The sequence below is a fragment of the Phlebotomus papatasi genome, chromosome 3 (genome assembly GCF_024763615.1).
Source record: "Phlebotomus papatasi isolate M1 chromosome 3, Ppap_2.1, whole genome shotgun sequence".
Lineage (NCBI taxonomy): Eukaryota > Metazoa > Arthropoda > Insecta > Diptera > Psychodidae > Phlebotomus > Phlebotomus papatasi.
Genome location: NC_077224.1, coordinates 38,107,379 through 38,128,283, shown reverse-complemented (window position 1 = coordinate 38,128,283; position 20,905 = coordinate 38,107,379). Strand labels below are relative to the sequence as shown.

The 20,905-nt window shown below is 34.9% G+C and overlaps 1 protein-coding gene across 2 annotated transcripts in view; it reads left to right on the top strand.

Moving 5' to 3' along the window:
- LOC129805545 (opioid-binding protein/cell adhesion molecule homolog) overlaps positions 1-20,905 on the top strand; it is a 142,389-nt gene that overhangs the window by 106,717 nt on the left and 14,767 nt on the right. For both annotated transcript variants that reach the window (XM_055853529.1, XM_055853528.1), the window contains exons 9-10: positions 3,322-3,471; positions 20,480-20,575. In XM_055853529.1, coding sequence (XP_055709504.1) covers positions 3,322-3,471; positions 20,480-20,575 — 246 coding nt within the window. The remainder of the gene's footprint in view (positions 1-3,321; positions 3,472-20,479; positions 20,576-20,905) is intronic.

Here is a 20,905-nt window from a genome sequence, read left to right as displayed (position 1 = left end):
CTTACATCTACCTGTGCTGAATTTTGTAGTTCAGTCAGGATGAAATAAATACAACACACCAATAGTCATGGTTTGCAAATTCAACCCATTGCACATTCCCATCCCCTAATGACTATGAAGCATGCAAAATAGAAAGACCACTCCGAATCGAGCTTTCGATGTCTTTTGAATGAAAAGCTCATCGTAATTATCCTACACTGCAATATAATTGTTTCATTCAAATGCTGACTTAAAAATTCACTGGATAACTACTGAAAGAACTTTTATTAACTTAAATTATATCGAATCATTTGTTAAAAAGTAAGTTTAACCCTTTAACCCTTTAACCCTTTGACGACGAGACACTTTTTACGGACTGAAAATCTACAATAAAAATTAAACTGAGAAACATAATCAATGATAAGTCTTATATCTAACCTTGGAAAGTCCAACAAAGTATTATTTGGTGTATTTTGTGCTTCTATGAACGATAGGGACAAAAATAGCCCAAAAATTCAAGTAATTTTTCTCAAAATACCTATGAATAATATTTTTTCGCTTTAATGAAAAATATTACGTATGAGTATTGTAGATTTTATTTCCAAAAGGCTTTTGCTTAAAAAAAATTGGAAGTATAAAAAATAAATAAAATCAATTATGAATTTGAGAATTTAAAAATTCGCCATTTTTGAGCTTAAATATTTACTACATAGCAAATAGCTAGAGACTTACAAAAAATATTCTAGATTCATTCAACCTTCTACTTTACAATTATGTACAGACATAAAAAAAAAATAACTTTAGGTAGTCAGGAAAAAATATTTTCTTTATGGGACACCGGTGTCCCAAAAATAATAACTTTTTTTGATTATAGAAATCAACAATAGGGAAAACCAGAAATCGTCGGAAAGAAACAGTCACTCAGGGAAACACATCAACTATCTCCAGAGCTTTTGGCTCGGTCTCCAAGCCTTCATCAGTGGTCAAGTCCTTCAATTTTTCTCTGAGATTCGTTCAGGGTTTTGGCACAATTTTACGTCTTTTTCTTCTTATTCGGTTTTCTCACAGCAAAATCCCAGCAAAACCCAAGAAGAAGGAAAACACGTAAAAATGGGCCAAATATTATAAAAATTGTGAAAATTTCTCCCAGCAAAATTCCGAAAAGCCAAAATTGTTAAAACCAAAATCCCGAAAGCCAAAATCCCAAAAGCCAAAATCATGAAAGCCAAAATCCCATGGCCCGTTCGAAATTTTGACTATTCGGAATTTTAGTTATTCGAAATTTTAGTTTTCGGGATTTTGACCTTTTCGGGATTTTGATCGAAATCACTTTAGTGATAGCAGATTTTATCTCAGAAAAAGAGTTTTTGATAATTTAAAATATTTTTAATGTTATAGTTTTTATTTTAGCAAAACCGATAATGATTTTTTGAATTTTTAAAAATATAAATATTCCCTGGCAACTCTTAAAGTTCTCATTACTTTTCATGTAAAAGTTACGATACTTATTTATATGTCTTCGTAGATGCGTGTAATTTTGTCCCCTATTGTCTGTAAGCTGATCTTTAACTGCCTTAATTTGTTCCAAAAATTAGCTCGTCTACGGACACCGAAAATTTTTGGAATAAATTTGTATCTTCTAGGAGAAATAAAAAGATACCCAATATAGTAACGAATTTGTTCCAAAAAATAGGTCGTCTAGTATAAAATAGTATCCCTCCTCTCACACTCAGTCACCCATCACCAACGAAGCGAGGAGGACGCCAAATCTGTGACAATTTTCGTGCTACATGGTTTTACTTTTTTAATTCGAGATTCCGTCAAGATGATTTTCATTTGATGTTCCTTATGAACTTTCGCCACCGAAATTCATCTCGACTGAAGTATAAGCCTTAACTGTAAGACGAAATCACTTACACGAATTTGTTCCCGACAATGGGAACAAAAAGATTCCCCATATAAGTAACAATTTCGTTCCAAAAATTACCTCGTTGACGGACACCGAAAAATTTTGGAACAAATATGTTACAGATGTAGGAATAATATTGTTATAAAGAAAATGTACCAATTTGTGCCTGACAGTGGGAACAAAACGGCCGAGTAGAACAAATTTTATTCCAACTTTCAGGAAGAAATTTGTATAAAACGAAATCAACTCAAATTTGTAGACATTTCATCGTATCAAAACGGTTCCAAAAGAAAACTCTAACAAAATTGTAACGATATTTCATAACAAAACTGTAAAGAAAACTTTTTGGAACAAACTAGTATCTTCTCTAGGTACAAATTGATTCCAAAAAAATTTGTTTCAAGAAAAGCTTGTTCCAATATTTTGGTCAGTGTTCAAAAGTTTTTACCGTGTGGAATGTTCATATTTTGGAATTAGTTTTTTACAGATAAATCGATGATTTTTCACACGAACACGCATCTTAATGGTGAGTGAATTTAACGTTTTCACATTAGGTTTAGTTAACAATTTTATTTTATTTTTTATTTTATTTATTTAATGCGTTTGACTTTTGAGGCACAAATCTCTTGAAAGCATAGTGTGGTAGCATAGGAAACAAAAGAGCAGTAACAAGCGTCCACCGCCGTCTTATTGTTGGTGACCAACAAGCTTTGCAGTACTTTTGCAATAGTTACTGTCTAAGAAAGTAAATTTTATCGGAGTAAAATAGAAAAGAAAAAAATTTAGAACTTTCCTTATTTGGACAGATCTGATGGAAGGCCCTTTGAAATTGAATTTGCATGAACAAAACAAGAAGAGCTGCATAGCCAATTACTAAAAGCGTACAGAAATCCTCATGCTAAAGTCGCATGGATGATCTACTTTCATTGAGAAAGTCTGTATAAGAAGTCTCGTTGGTCTTTTGATTCTTGGTAAATGCTGAGCTTTCTGATATACTTGGAGGTCGAAGGTTGATATAAAAGCTTCACATCGTATCACTTTTCTGTCATTCATTGAGAAGTTGTGTTGACTCTGCTCGCCCATTCCAAGTTCCCTAGTGGTGTTCCAACAACCCATGTATAGGGGAGTCACTTAGTGATCATTGGAGCAAGTAATAGCGGGAGGGAAGATTTCTTCGGGGCAGAAAAAAAATGAACTTCCAAGTGGGTGTACGATGAAAGACGACGAAAAGTCACATTAGAAAATAATTTGGCCATGAGAATGAAGCTTTGGGTGGGGTGGGGTTATTTTTTTCCGAGGGTGGAACAAAATTATTCAAATGAAAATTTAATTTTCTTCCAGTTGTAGCAGAATTCTTTTCATGTCGTCTCTACGTTTGTGACGTCTTATCTTTCGTTTTCCCTCAAGCTGATTTCTATTTCATTTCTTTCCAGGAGAACGACACGAGCCCACAACATACGAGAACACCTATCGGGTTGTGATGCGATTGACGATAAAGAGGGTGGAAAATGCAGACTTTGGATCCTACAAGTGTGTTGCTAAGAATTCACTTGGAGACACCGATGGAGCCATCAAATTATACCGTGAGTTTATATTGCCTTTTTTTTGGCTGCTTCTCTAATCAATCACAGCAAAATAATTGATACGGAAAGCTCACCCTGGGGAAGCTTTTATCTCTTGTCTCGTGATCAATGGATATTTTTCGTTGCCACTAATGCAACACCTTGTTGAATTTCACCTGTTAGGGAATTTTCTGATTCTTCCTTCTCATCATATTCGCCAATAGCGAAATATTTTACACATGTTTTTGGATTCTTCTCTGCAAACGATATTGTCTGAAATTTAGGAGTCTGCGCTATTGATTTTGTAACGGCGGAATTTTTTTTTACTTATTTACTCGGCATTACAACCGATTGTTTTACCTGGCTTAGTCAAAAAGGATCCGAAATTTAAGTTAATAACTGGTTTTATTAACTAATCTTATGTGAAATTAAGTGACTATGAGATGACTGAATTCGATTTAAGCATCATCAATTTCACAAAATTTGGCAACCCAAATGCGATTTGAATTCTTATCACCTGTAAAATGGAACATGAGCTATACTAGGGGAAAGTGTCCATGGTTCGTAAAATTCGGAAAAACTTCTCAATTTTTAAATATTTAGCATAACGATCACGAGTGAAGAAAAATTCCCATACGCATTTGTATGTGAAAGTAAGAAATTGGCTTCAATTTTGAAGGCCATTCGCCGAGGACTAGGTTCGTACGATCCCAGGATCCCAAACTTCATAATAAACAAATTTTTCCTACGTTCCTGAATATATGTAACTCCGCAATACCGGAGATAGCCAAAATCCCGAAAGCCAAAATCCCGAAAGCCAAAATTCCGAAAGCCAAAATCCCAAAAGGGCCATAATTCCGAAAGCCAAAATCTCGAAAGCGAAAGTCCAGAACATTTAAAATCCTGAAAGAAATGAAATTATATGGAGGATAATGCGTAGAATAAATTCCCAAGACCCAGAAAATTTCCCTTTGCCTCCAACAAGAGCAGGTGCAATCATATAGGAATAGCTATGAAAATTTTAAGAATCCAGGATTTTGGCTTTTGGGATTTTGACCAATCAGGATATTGTGTTTTCTATATTTTAACCCATTCGGGATTTCGAACCATTCAGGATCTTGACCAATCTGGACCATCTCAGGAATTTGTCTCTTGAGGATTTTGGCTATGGAGGTTTTTAGTTTGCGGGATTTTAGCTTCGGGGATTTTGGCTATTCGGAATTTTGGCTTTTCTGAATTTTGAATTTTCGGGATTTTGGTTTTCGAGATTTTGACCCATTCACAATTTTTGCTTTCAAAATTTTGACTCTATCGGGATTTTGTGTCATCGAGATTTTAACTTTCTGGATTTTGGCTTACGATATTTGATCTTTCGGAATTTTGGTTTATATTTTAAACTTTAAAGAAAAAATTTAGTCATTACGAAGCTTGAGATTGTACGAAGCATAGGTATAGGCACTTTCCCTTACTTATTTTATTTCTATGTCAGAGCTTTTAGCATAGCTTCCAGTTTTTAGCATAGCTCAGACCTCTTCTTGAATATCCACTGCCGATGAGAATAGAAAGCCCAAATAATGGAAAGGGTACGGTAAAGAATGATGAAGGGAATTTGTATTCAAAGTTTGAAGCATAAGAACCACGTGAGAGTGGCTCATGAGGGATGAGAAAAAAAGAGGATTGAGAAAAATTATATTTGAGAACATCATTATATTGTTACACATGACTTAGTACATCGTTTTGTTAAATTTTCATGAGGTACACGCGTCATCCTTGTCTGATGGGCCAACTGAAGAGCTCCGTAGGGAAGTGTGGGAGAATATCATAATAAATATGCTGAGGATGGAAAAATGTGACACATCGAAAAGGGGAGTTTGAGTCTTCTTTGTCGCTGTCTTTCCCCCCCAAAAAAAAAGTGAATATTTGCGTGAATTTAAATGTGTACATTTCATGATATGTTGATACTTGTGTCATTGTTCATTCTGCAACCCTTGGAATTCCCAATTTTTTTTTACCACCCTCTCTTCCGCCTCAGTGAGCTGTTTTATGGGTCGCCCATCCCCTTGGAATATCCTAGCAATAATCATGTGGACCAAATTGTGTCTCTTTTGTTGTGTCAACAATAAAAAATTATCACTTTCCCGAGAGATGATTCTGCAGGAGCTTTCCCGAAACCATCAGAGAGCTCTTCCACGATAAATAATAGACTGCGATGGCTGTTGGTGAGGGTGAAAATGCATTCGTAAATTTTTCAGTAGCATTGAAGCTTTTGAAAGGCGGAAAACACTCTAAGACTGTCGATGGGTGGTCCCCACGAGTAAAATAAAAATAGTCGACAATTTTTCTGACAATTCCAGCAAAGAGAGGGTGCTTTTATCTGTAGAAGCTTCCATGTTTATTGTTTGTTTATTAGCTACTAACATCTCAGTCCTTGAGCACGTTTATTCTGGAAGGTGCCTGGATGGGCAGATGACCTTTCGCGCTCACCTCAATTTTCCTGACAAATATAAAAGAGTGGCAGAAAAGTGTCGCCAAGGAATAAACTCATTCGTATCTAATCCTCTCGAATTATTCTTTAGTTAGAAGATGGTTCTTTTTACATGTATCACCTCTCGACAGAAGTTCAACATTGTATCCAACCTTACAGGATAATTCTGCACGGGTAACCATTCCAGGGTTAAATTCCTCGAGAATGAAGATATCCAGATGAGAAATATTTAGTGAAATATTTTAGAAAATTTTAGCGGTAAGCGGTCTTCAGACTAGAGATTTAGCCCAGTTCCCGAAGGTCTCAGAATCCTAAATGGCAACCAAATTAATTGCTTCTTCAAAATCTATTAAGTCATTTGTCCTTAACAATCCAATCGTAAGTTAAATTTTCCAAAATATCTTGACTGATAAGAAATTATAACAGTTAAGCCATATGGCCAAGTCTTAAGTCTGAAGCCTGTAGTATTTAAATTTCAGTTTAGCAAAACAAGATTACTTTTTTTTTTAATTTAAGCAAAATGTTTCGCTTAATAGGTGAGTCAAAATCTGAGTAAGTCAACCAATGTTTCTGATGGGAAATACAACTTTAACATTGTTGGATGTGTTGAATACTTCATCTATTTGAATCAACGGTTATTGCCATTTTTTATAATAACCACCGACACCAGTGTTATTTGTAATACTCTAGTCAAATGTACGGCTTAAACCGAAAGACGGCTTATTAGTGGGAAGGGAAACTCGTGGGAATATAGTTTAAAAAATATTTTCATTATAATTTACGTTAAGCCGCAGGGGAGACTGGTTAAGAAATGGTCGACATAAAATCAGTGTTCACCTGTGTTTCGTACTACCTCATGCTTTCTACTGCCTCAGTCTCTCCTACGTTTGTATAGAACATATGACTAAGTCTAATTTTACAAAACATATGGCTCACGAACTCAATTTTTTTTTTAATTTAGGTAGAATTTAAGAAATTTAGGTAATTTTTTTTTAGGATTAAATCTTTTCGTACAGAAGTAGATCTTGAGAAATTCGAAAATCTATTTGAAGATCCAAAAAGAGCCTGATCACAAGTAGATTTTGATTCTCCAATAGTGTCTTGGATGAAAGGTAAATGGAACTCTATTTGCACAAAAAGTCGTTGAAGTTCGAAGAATTCAAATTCAATTTCGAATTTTCATAATAAATTTTCGAACAAGTTGGGGAAAATTTATCAAATATCACACTAAAAAGCTCGCAAAAGAGTTACTCAGTGATTATGGAGTGATTAAATACTGGGGCGAGAACAGTAAACGTCGTCGTTCAGTTTTTTTCCTCACAACAATGTGAAGACCGACACATTTTGACACTTGAGCACTTCGAAATTCGAACAGGATGTAACATCCGCCACCTTGCGAAAGAATTAAGAAGTAAGAAAGTCTCTTTTTTGGATCTTCAAATAGATTTTCGAATTTTTCAAGATCTACTTCTGTACGGAAAGAAAAGAGACTTTATTACTTCTTAATACTTTCGTAAGATGGCGGAAGTTACATTCGGTTTAAATTTCGAAGTTGTCAAGTGTCAAAATGTGACAGTCTTCACATTGTGTGAGGAAGAAAACAGAAAAACGACGTTTACTGTTCTTGACCCAGTATTTAATCGCTCCATTATCACTGAGTTACTCTTTTGCCAGCTTTTTAGTGTGATATTTGATAAATGTCTCCCATCTTGTTCGAAAATTTAATATGAAAATTCGAAATTGAATTTGAATTCTTCGAACTTCAACGACGTTTTGTGCAAATAGAGTTCCAATTACCTTTTATCCAAGACACTATTGGAGAATCAAAATCTACTTCCGATTGGGCTCAATATGTTTCCCGGAATAATTTTCCTTTGAATCTGAATATTTATAAACTTCAATAAAATTTTGAGAATTAAATAAATCCCAACTTAATAGATTACAAGAATATACTCTACAATCCAATACTTTTACGTTAGCTTTTCTGCCTTAAAATATAATTAAACGGAATCACAATTGATATGATAATTATAGAGGAAGTAAAGGTTAACCGAAGTTTTTTTCGAAGATTGGTAATTAATGATAAGCTGTCGGCGGATGGGTGATTAAGAATTGAAGAGGCGGAAGTATATGGTTTGAGTAAAATTTATTATCAGAAACGGAAATTTCATACACTTCAATCTTTTATTCTTCATACTTAAGATGAAATCTGCACATGAATTTATTATTAATCTTCTAACTATGACCTTTGAAACTCTGGATGCACTGACGCGAGAGAGAAAATGCTGCACACGATGAAGCCGTAAAACATCTAAAATTATGGGATCTCGAGGGGTGAAAACGTTTAAAGTTTCTTCTAGGGAAATATGCAAAATATATAAAAGCAGGAAAAGTACATACATACACCAAAGTTTAGTATTACAAAATTGTTGAAAATAATCCTCACTAAACCATCCATAATTGCGATTACTCTGGCAAGAGCATGGCAGGCAAGGAGCTCAAATAGACGAAGCTTTCTCGCTAGTACTTGTACTAATATCCTCGAGGAATGGAAAAGGCATTCTCCGGCTGTTGGGTGGTTGGCTGAACTATTGCCTCTCAATGGTGGTCACGCGGGGTGTCAAGAGGGAAGGAATAATGCTGTTCTAAACTGCACCATGATATAATCATTCATTATACATGCGACGATGCGAACGTCGCCTCCAGAGTGCTGAATTAACACAGAATCCTCTGTCCCCCTTTCCGCCCAAAAACTTTTCATCAAGCCCCATCGAAAGCTTTCCATCTGAAAATGTTTTTACAGATGCACTCATGATGCCTTCATGAATTCCCATTTGCAATTTTGTCCCATTGCACTATTCTTTCATTTCTCCCTCAAGCTCTTTCCATTCAGTGATGCCTCCCGGGAGCTTCGGCATTTGTTTCTAACCATTTTGCCAACACTGTTAAATTAATTTTCTGCTAAAGTACTCTTAAGGGAACACTGAGATCATGTTCCAGTGTCCTACACATTTCGTATTACTGATTTTTATTCACACATTTATTTCAATTGCACTATAGCAATTCAATGAGAAACTTCTACCACAAACCACCTTTTTCCTCCCATCCCAAAATTTTCTAAACACAAATTTATGGTCAATTATTTTAGTGCGCTTACATGCTAAAGAGAAAGTGAAATTTATGCGAGAAGATTCACTAAATGTGTCTCAATTGACTAAATTGAGAATTTATTTGCTGGGGATTTCGGTGGGGGAGAACAAGTTTCTCAATCTTCTCAAATTAACTTCAAGACGATTTTAGTGAGAAAAGTTGCGGGATTTTTCCAACAAGTGTTCTTAATTTCTTTAGAGTTAGTCATTGCGATTTAATTGAATTTGTAATTGAAAATGGGGGAAATCTTTATTAGAACTTTGACTTTGAATTTAGATGGTAATTATTAGGTACTTCTTTGAGGTTTTAATTTGAAATTTTAATGCATTTAATACATTATTGGATATTTTATCACTTTGGAGAGGATAGAACACTTTGATGAAAGAGGAAGTTTCATCTTTCGCCACATTTTCCGTACCTCTTTTAAACGGAAGACCTTATACCTTTATGTTGCGGAATTAAATACTTCACCCCTATGTCAACTAAAATCAATAACAGCGTAGCGCCTTTAGTTTGAGTTCTCCAATGTATTTCATAAAACTACATCAAAATTAAACAATCCAGGACTTTTTATTTTATTAAATTTTTAAACCATTACAATTATCTATCGAAATAAAGCGATATAATAAGTTTCTCCACTGAGAAAAAAGCGGGGGTGCGATTAACATTTTTTCCTCATAACTTTAACACTTTTTAGGTGTAAAAATATATCAACATTTTTTAATGTTAATTTTACACCTTTTTAAGGGTAAAATTAACATGAAAAAGGGTAACTTTAACCCCAAATACACCTATAAAGGGTAATATTTACACCGATTTTGGATCAATACTGCAAGGTAAAATTATCATTTCCGGAATGTTATTTTAACTTTTTCGGATTTCTCTCACTCAGTGTTATGGTTTAATATTAAACGTAAAGCGTATTGAGAGCAAAATGAATATTAAAATAATTATGAGATCTGGAAATTTAACTTAAAGCTCTGAAAAGGGTATTTTCAGACAGGCTTATAGTGATTTTGTTTAATACTGAATTAGTAATAAATAAATGAAATTTAATAAAACTCAGAATACTAATTGAAAAGTTCAGAAAATTGGCTTATTCATTTTAAGAAGCCTTAAAACATTTTAAAATACATTTATCTGAAAAAAATTAAAAGTAGAAAAACAAATAACAAAAAATTACCAAATATAAATGCAGTAATAAAAATTTCAAAATTATTTGAACCTCAAAATTCTAGGTTATTTTAGGAAAATAATTTTATTCAGGTTAGATTCAATACTGAAGAAGATTTCTCGTAAAATGTCATAAAAACATGAAAAATTCTCTATTTTTTGTCAAAACTTACAAGAAAATTCCACTGTCTTTAAATTTATAAATTGTAAATTGAATACTAGTTAAATGACTTTGCATTATCTTTAGATAGAGCCATGTTCAGCATTCTGGTCCTTCTCCAAGGCTTTTGAAAGCATTCCTCACGATCTACTCTGCACTAAGAAAAAAACCTAAGAAGTTAAAACAACTCTTTGGCAAAGTTGAATTAACTCTACGAATATCGATGTAATTGTTACTCTTTTTCGTTGTAAATTTTAGTAAATAGAGTTGAAACAACTCTTCGTACAAGTTAAATTAATTCGTCAGATATCGACGTAATTTTTACTCTTTTTCGATGTAAAATTTCATCACGACTGAAGTATATGCTTAAGTGTTTTCGTTTTAGGAATATACTTCAGTCAAGAAGATTTTCGTGTGACAAAGTTCATATGGAACATCAACTTTAAATATGCCTAACAGTGTTGTGTGTGCGTACTCATACGTGATAATTCGCTCGGAACATAGGGAACTTGATGTCAAGAAAATAATAATAAAGAAAATGATAAAATAAAAAAAAAACATAAAATTGTAAAACATATTCATTTTGGGATCTGAAAGTGTTATTTTAACTCTAAAAAAGATTTGTTTTTATTTTTGAAACGAGTTATTTTCAGTCTTGAAGAGTTATTCACACTCTTTTGTCTTGTAAATTTAAGAAAAAAAAGTTAAAACAACTTTTCCGAATATTACACCTAAATAGAAGTAAAATCAACTCTAAAAAATATAGTTAATCGAAAATCACAACGAAAGAGAGTTAATTCAACATCGATTCGAGTAAGTTTTACTCGATTATTTTTCTGAGTGTGTAATAAACTTGAAAGACTTTTTGGCTTTTCTACGGCATCCGTTCGTCCGTCTTATTTCATCTTACCTTGCTTCCCGATCCCAGGTAGTGAGGTCCGGCGAATCAACCTCGTCTCCCCTCGATATCACTCATGGAGTTCTTCAGGGTACTATTTTAGGGCCCATTCTGTTTTCCCTTTTTGTAAATGATCTCCCGCAAGTACTCAGGTTCTGCGGATATCACTTGTATGCTGATGGTCTTCAGATTTATTGCTCTGGGAATCTGTCACATTCATCCTATGCTTTTGAAGCGGTGAATGATGATCTGGAGAGAATCACTTTCTGCGCCTACAGCAATGGCCTTGTGCTGAATGCCAAAAAGTCTCAAGCACTGATCATTCATTCTAGAGATAGGAACCCTTCTTCATATCCACTTTATCTTTCGGATGAAGTGATTCCACCCTCCTCCAAAGTCAGGAATCTTGTTGTCAACTTCAATGATACTCTAACCTGGTCGGATCACTTTGGAGAGATCTGTCGCAAGGTTTTTCTTACCTTGCGTACATTACGGCGCTTTCAATCATTTACGCCCCAGAACACTAGATTACTACACTGAGAAAAAACGGTGGTGCGATTAACTTTTTTCCTCATAAATTTAACACTTTTTAGGTGTAAAAATATATCAACATTTTTTAATGTCAATTTTACACCTTTTTAAGGGTGAAATTAACATGAAAAAGGGTAACTTTAACCCCTATTACACCTAAAAAGCATAATATTTACACCAATTTCCGATCAATACTGCAAGGTAAAATAAACATTTCCGGAATGTTATTTTAACTTTTTCGGATTTCTCTCGCTGTACTGATTAGGGCGCTGATTGTGCCCTTCTTCGTCTATGGGTGCGAGCTGTTCTTTCGAACTCACCATGACGCTCTAAATCGTCTGAGACTAGCATTTAACTCATGTCTGCGGTGTATCTTCTGACTTCGTAAATATGATCATATTTCTACATTTATCGACTCCATTCTCGATCTTCCAAAGCCCGGTTATCTCGATACTGGTGTGGTGGATTTTATTTCTGGGCTTCTTTTCACTGTTAAGCCGCGATACCTAGCTTGTGATTGCTGGATCATCATCCAGGTCTTCGTGTCTCCGTGTACCCGGTTCAGGAAGTCGCAATTTTCGTAACTGCATTTTTGTGCATTTTTGTCATACTCTGGAACACTTTGCCCAGAGTCACTTGAGCCAGAGAGCGAAAGAGAGGACTTATTCTGAGTCATGAGGCCTCTGCAGACTCCTAATTTACCTTACTTTATTGTATAGGGCTATTTTTGTACACAGGACAGTTTGTCCCATTTTAAATTAAATAAATTGAAATTGAAATTAAATTACTATTTAAATTTAATTCTTTTCGAATAAGTTTTTTTAATATTTTACTGATGATTTATGCATAATGCAGTGTCATTATGAATTATTATTCATTGGTCAATTTGATTTTTTACCCAATCAAATTGCCAATATAATAACCTAAATGTTTGTTCCGTTAAAAACTAAATTTATTTAATTGAAATTGAACATTACAAATTCGATTAGAACACATTTCTACCATTTGTGTATTTTTCATTCTAACCATTCTAACAATGCTAGTTCTAACCATTGTGGCATGATTTATAGTTCAAAAAAGATTTACTATCCAGCTTTGAACGAATTTATTCTGTTGAAACTTTTACGGTTGTCGTAAAACACTTGAAGAAAGTCTACTAAAAAGAGCTGCAATGAAAATTAACAGAAAATCTTTTCATAATTATTTTACTGTTTTTCATCAACTTCATGTGTTTCGCAAATAAAATTTATTGGCAACAGGAGTTCAAACACTTTCTCAGACATTACCACAAAAATTTTACTGATTTTCTTGAAATTGCCAAACTCTTAAGAGTCCAGAAGGAGATGGTTTATAGAATCTCCAGGGAGGAACTTTGCGAATGAATTGAAAGAAAGAATAAAGAGGGATATTTTGAGGAACTTCAAATGAACTTTCTGCACTTTCTTCATCTGTTTAGACTTAAAATAAGTGGAAAATTGTGGTGAAATTGATGAAATAACGAGTGAGCTGGTTCATGCAAGTTTGAGCAGCAAAATGAACATTGCGTGAATGCCAAAGAAGTTCATTTTGCTCCCAGAAGCCACATCTGCAGAATTCAGCTTGTAGACCCCGTTCATCTATCAAGGAGAGCCACGGAGTTGGGGTTTGGGGTATGAATCTTGTTCTCTCACTTGAAATGCGCATCGTGTGAAATTACTCTATGAGACATGGATACACTTTCTCTTCCGTCTTCTTGTCCACCCACAATTCCCAACCCTCTTGCCCAAGAGACCCGCAAGTGGGTTGAAGTGCCACTGCAATTGGACTTTTGTTCTTGTTTGTGGATTGTCGAGCAGCACAATCTCAGTCAACCCCAACTCATCTTGGCTCATTTTCCTGCAACCCACACTTTCTGGGTGAAATTTGTGATTTTCCCTCCATCCACTGGTATTGGGTGCTCCTTAACGATATTCCTCATTTAGTGCTGCTGTGCTAAGAATCAGCAATGTTAATCGATCTATGGAAACGTTAATTAATCACAAATTAAACGAAACACGATACTTTTCCTAGAGGATGAATGAATAACAAGAGCAGTCATGGTTTCATGGTTGGGATAGTTTGAAAATAGCTACCTTTAAGAAATTAAATAGATTAAAACATTAAACTTTTGCAATTCTCTGTAAAAACTAATACTATTTTCTCTTACCTTTTTTTATGATCACTTACATCGTTCAAGAATAGTCTCCAAAAAAAATTAATAATAATAATGCTGGCACAACATTCCATGAAGGAACATTTTTCGGTCCCGAAAATGTGCATAATACCGGGGTTGAGTGTACACTCAGTCCCGGCATTATGCAATTCGAGATTATGCACCTGACGAGATTATGCATATACAATTATGCAAGTTTGCCTACCATTGGGAGTCAATTTGAGAAATCATTTTTGAAATACGCCTGAAAGCATAGGGGAGACTGGGGCAAAAAATCACAAATCGAAAAATTCAAAATTCAATATCTTCCAAGGTAAAAAAGATAGCGGCTCAAATTTTTTTCTATAGATTGCCTCCATAGACCTTCTTCAATGTCCTAAGTTTCTTAGAATTCGAACAAGGAATTTAGAAAATAAAAAATATTGAAATTTTTAGCCCTATTTTTGAAATATTTTCCTTGAAGAAGATAACAATTATTACCTACTTATTTTCCAAAATTGATTTTGAATTTTTTGAATACTAATCCGCTATCTATTTTAGAATTTCACAAAAGTTCTTTTCTCCAGAAATGCTGTTATTAAAAATGGCCACTTGGAGTAAAAAGTAACAAAAGGTATAAGCTATAAAGTAGGGGAGTTAAAAACTTCCTTCCAAGCTCTCGGAGCTTCTGCAGCGTAGGAAAACATGTGTGCAGCCTGGCATTATCTTGAAGGAACACAACACCCTTCTTATTGGCCAATTCTTGGTGCTTTTGCTCGATCGCCTGCTGCAATCTGGCCAGTTGTTGACAATAGTGGTCCGAATTAAGCGGTTGGCCATTGGGCAGCAGCTCATAGTGGATGATTGCCTTCCAATCCCACCAAATACTTAGCGAAGCTTTTTTGGCCGGTAATCCGGGCTTGACGGTCGTTTGGGCCGGCTTATCTTTTAAGTGATTTTTAAATCGGTTTAAATCGGTTAAGAATCGGTGAATGGTAAATGATGCGAAATGGAGAAAATACTTTTAAAAGGTATAGCATCTTGTACACTGAGAAAAAAAAGGCTACGATTAACTTTTTTTCGTCATAATTTTAACACTTTTTGGGTGTAAAAATATATCAACATTTTTTAATGTTAATTTTACACCTTTTGAGAGTAAAATCAACATGAAAAAAGGTAACTTTAACCCCTAATACACCTAAAAAGGGTAATATTTACACCGATTTCGGATCAATACTGCAGGGTAAAATTGACATTTTCGGAATGTTATTTTAACTTTTTCGGATTTCTCCCAGTATAGTGATACACCCTGTATCACCTAAATTATTTTATAAATTCATCAATTTTGTAATTTCCTAGAGTGAGCATAATGTGTAATGCATAATTATGTCAAATATGTAAATTCAGTTCCAATAAAGCAGTCAACTAAACAAGTCGTGTCTCTTCAATCTAAGTCTTGAGTTAGAACGCAAAGCCTGGAACGCTTTACCATCCCTAACACTCATAATTTCATGAAATATTTTAGTCCCATCGCGTAGTCTAATTGTAAAACATTTTGAGAGCATTTCAACAGCTGATCTCATTACTTGTGTATATCCTTATTACACATTTATTTTGATTTATATTTCTTTAAAAAATTAAGTCTCAATAAATTGCACTGTATTCTAGGTCTATGTCAAATTAGAATACTCGACAATTTGCTACCTGTCAACTAACTTAAAATTTTAGATGCTAGAAAGTAAAATTATACTTCAAATATACAAGAAAATAAAAAAAAATGACGTACGACATTTTATCTTTGAGAGATATAAATTGTGGAGGGTGAAGAGGTGTGTTAGAATACTTTAGACCATATTGACCATTATAAATCATCTGAAACAAGCCCAACTTGCCTCCTGATTGAACCTGCAAACCCGCCTCGAAATATCTTTCTCTTGAAGTGTGTATCTGAAATTTTCTCGACTGCATATTTATGTGCATTATTTATCTCAAACCGGATATTTTCCACGGGATTTTCTCACGCCAAGGGGATTTTCCTGCAATCGTCCAAAGGGTATGGCGAATTGGAGCCAGATACGAAAAGTATTCTGAGTGTTTTTCATAGTGTTCCGACGATATACTTCAGTGTTGGCGCCACAACAATGGAGAAAAAAATATTGAATTGAAGTGAGAAAATGCTCAAGAGTGGCAATGCATCACGTTCGACGCGGAATTGAGGGGGACTTTTAGAAGTCGTTAAATTTGATCCTCTGGCTATTTCTGCCATTCTCACCGGACGCTCACGTTCTGGGCATCAGCACCAATGAATGGAATTTCAGACTCTTGTCTCCAAACACCCTCAGGTCACGGGAACATCTTGATGCAATGGTGACACCGGAAGAAAACTCCCCGCCAAAATCGTTCCAACACCTTTTCCAACTCTCATCTCTCCAGAGACACGCCTGAGAAAAGAATCGTGAAAGCTTCTTATGATTGTGTGACTAAAATGAAAAATAGTAAGACATGCTTTTACTTCATGGTAACAACGATAAAGCAATCCCCTTCAGATACTTTTTCATTGCGAATGGGAGATTTATTACACTGGATTTTCAATATCCACATTTTAATGCACTTACACGGATTATTTGTGAAATCATTACAGAGATATTAATGTTGGACCATGACGTTAATGCTATGTTAAAAGCTCTACTGAAGGGTTTATAAGTGCTATTAAAGAGGTTTTTATGAGTAAAATATACATAATAATTTTTGTTTTTCTTTAATGACTTTTATTGCTCGAACTCTATCGACGGCAACATCTCTTACGATTCAAAATTTCAAATAACGTTGAAAAGAACATAATTAAATTGAAATAATTAATAAACATTGAAATAAGTAACTATATTATGACATTATTTTGCTCGTCCGTGTGGTCTTTAGCAGAACCAGAGATCAAACAGTTGGAGATAGCAAGTTTGGGTTTTCGGGAGACAACAAGTAAATTTGAGCAGTCTTCAATTAGCAAAATTAAAAACAGTGAAATTTTCAAGCTTAGGCAAAGGGCAAACAAATATATTTTAGCTGAGATTCTTTACAATCTCAGCTTTTGTGGTCCTAGGTGAAATCCGACCTCGTCAAATCGGGCCCAAATTTTAGATGTTCACGTTTTGACACTCATAGGTCACAAAAATTATGTCCCGTCTGTTCAGTACGGAGTACAAATACTTCTGGTGAGAGAACAGAAAAAGACATTCGGTTTTCAGCAAAATATCGATATGTGGCTGGAAGTTGGTGATATCAGATCCACCTTCCACTCCCTTCTTCCACAATTTTTAAATACCCACAAATAACTCAGCCCCTATGGCATCGATCAATCTCAAATTTTAGTATGTTATATCTAGGCCCAAGGGCTTTCGATTTAAAAAAATTGACCCCTATCACCCTGACTCGAGCTATTTTGGAAAGTTCACGTGTAGTACTACAAACCTTATGATACCCCAATTTCATCCGATTTAATCGAAGGTCAGAGTAATCGAAAAATCGATTTTCGAAAATACGATTTAAAATGTTTAGAAAATTAGGCAATGCTTTTTCTTTAAATTTTATTATGTTGTAGCTCAGGTCCAAACCTTACCAACGGTGGATCGTATTTCTCCCTCGATGTTCCCCGACCTGAGGAATAATCGAGAATGTCTTGGTTTGATTGTATTTTCGGTGTTTATGAAGGGATTTCGATGAAATTTTAGTATAGTTTGTCTCTGAGATAGAGACCTCTCCAACGGTGGATCGTACTCATCCCTCGATGTTCTTTGACCTGAGGAATAATCGAGAATGTCTTGGCTTGATTGTATTTTCGGTGTTTATGAAGCGATTTCGATGAAATTTAAGGATATGTTGTATCCGACATCGAGATCATTCTATTGTATGTAAAATCGAGATCTGTCCAATGGTGGATCCTATCCATATCTACTCCATTCCACTGTACCCCGACCCTTACTACATCCAAATGGACCGGACTCTATCTTTATTTTTTATTAACTTATTTCAATGAACTTTTTTTTCTTTTGTTGGCCTTCTCCACTCAAACTATTTAAAATAGAAAATGACCAGTGATAAGCCTAGCAGGGGAATTTTGTAACCGTATGACATTGTCATGTGACGAAATTCAGAATTTTTATGTGATAAATTCGGGAAAACTATTCTATAATGCCATTCACATGAATTAGTGAGAGCTTTACAGAGCCCCTTGTAATAGCGATTTGATACTTACTGGCCTTTAATGTTGTCCTGTTCCGAAATGTACCACCAAGATTTGTCATATGACATTGTCATATCGTTGCAGAATTCCCCTACAGATAAGCTTATGGTAGCTAAAATTCTTCACACGTGACTCCGAAATGCGTGCAACTCGGGGTGTTTGCAACTCAGAATGCGTGAAAATTCGATTGTGAGTTAAATTTTTTTTTTTTAAATCGAAAGCCATTAGGCTCAGCTAAGGGCTGAGTTATTTAGAAACAAAATTTGTGGGTATTCCAAAATGGTGGAATGGGAGAGGTGGGTGGGAGGGGGTGAGTCTGACATCATCAACTTCAAGCGGCCCAACGATATTTAACCTTTGCCGAAAACCGCTTGTCCATGTCTTTCACCGTTCTCTCTCCAGAAGCGTTTGTACTCCGGACGGGACGGAGCAGGACAGGACGGTACGGGACGAGCCGTCCACGAAAATCGATTTTAGCACACATGATATTCGTTATCTACGAGTGTCAAAACGTGTAAATCCAAAATTTGGGCCCGATCTAATGAAGTCAGACTTCACCCAGGACCACAAAAGCTGAGATTGTAAAAAATCTCAGAAAAAAAGGTACTAGGGTAAAATAATATAATTCATAACCTGCTTTAAATAGGAATTTTTATTACAACTTATCAATATAAAGGGATTTTCAATTTATTATTAAAGTGCAAAGAATAAAATAATAACATTGTGAAATAAATAATATGCAAATAAATAAAAAGGGAAGTCTTTGAAGTGTGTCGTACATACTCTTGCTTCGAACGTTTCATATTTTTGCCATATTCCTTTAATAAATCTGACCTAATTTGGAGCAAGCTCTGAATTAGATTTTTGTAAAAGAAAATTATTTAATGTTGAATAAATTCACATCTTCAGCCACTGAAGAAGGTGCGTAGAGCATCGAAAGCTCTGGAAAGAAAAGAAATTTTTATTTTGAGCTGAACCTCCTCCCATCCGACGATCACCGGATTTTTAATTAAGTTCTGAATTAGGCTATTCTACCATATACTCTATAACAAATTTTTATCTGATCCTCGTTTGCCATAGTATTTTGGTTTATCTATTAAATCAAACATACAAAATGATAGTTAATCGCCCTTGAACTTTAGCTTTTCAACTTTTTGTGCGAGGTGTGCATTTTAATTCACATACACGTAGCTCACAAAAAGCTTTGGTCAATTTGTGGGAGTCTTTTAGGAGGTATTACTGTAATTATGCAATTTTAAATATGTTTCCAAACAGTATATCCGTTAACTTTCTGCATATGAACATATAAAACACACGGAAAAAGCTCCAAAGCTCTCTGCTAACTTTTTTTACCTGTGCCATTCAATTTAAATTAAGGATCGTGGATAAGGGGAAATGAGAATAAAATATACTTAGGATTACAATTAAAAAAAAAGCGTTTCTCTTTTCTCTCGAAATTTACGAATGTGTTGCACAGAATTGTATATTAAATTATTTCTACGTCGGTGAATATTTTATTCTTTTGTTTATTTTTTTTTCTTGAATGATCTATCCACCCGGAAAAGAAGTGCACTTTTTGTAAGATTGTCGGCAATTTTCAATTTATTGAACACAAACATTGTGGAAAAGAGAATGGAAAATCTCAACAATTCACTTGTGCAGAGAGTGAATTTAAGAAGTTGCCAAAGATTTCTTTCCTGTTTCCCTAAACTTTTCTCTTTGTCTTTCTGGGAATGCTGTTGAATTTATTGCATGGGGGTTTTTCCACTTGAACGAGAGAAAGGCGTGGAAGGTGCTTTGGGGAAATAGCCATAGACTATTAATTCGATTTCAATTAGTATGTGTTTTTATCTTAAAATTGTGTCGGTTTTGCAAGAAAACGTGATTTTGGATAACACTTGGAATGTGAATTAAATCGATGTTTCGGAGGATTTTGGGGGTAAGAAATACAGCAGGGATTTGGTATAAAAAAGAAGAGAGAGAAAGAGGAGTTTTCGTCCATTGCAGCTCCTCTTTAGGAATAACTTGGCATTTGAGGGAGATTTTGGGGTGAGCTTTTTTCTTGTTTTTTTTTTTCTTCCTCAACATAAAGTTTATCCGAAGAGTTGCCTCTCGAGAGTGCATATAGTGTGTCGATTGTATTTATAACATTTTCTTTAACTTCATCCGTCCTTATTTTTCATTCACAGACTCCTCTCACCAGCACAACTTTTCTTCCTTTGCAGATATTCCGCATTCGACATTATTGACTACATATCTTCCAACGACTGCAGTTGAGACGACCCCATTGATAATTCAGCAGCAGAAGGAGAATCCCGAAGGTTTGTGATGCATCTACTCAATTTTTCCATTTGGGCTTTCACCCTCGTCTTGTCGATTCCTTATGGTACCTCACACCTCATTCCCCAATAGTGCCCATCTTCATCAAATCACTCTCAGATGCAAAGAGATTAGAATGCAGTGCAGTGAACGTGTTCCTCAAGAACGCTTTCAACCACTTCATGTGGAGATTCCACATCGTGCATGCCTTTTTTTGTGCACCTCTCTCATGAAATTCAATTATGTTGGCATTTTATTAAAATTAATTACTTTTATCGAGGACTATGGTATTTGAATTTATCCAAAAGAATTTTTCATTCAAGCAATTTATT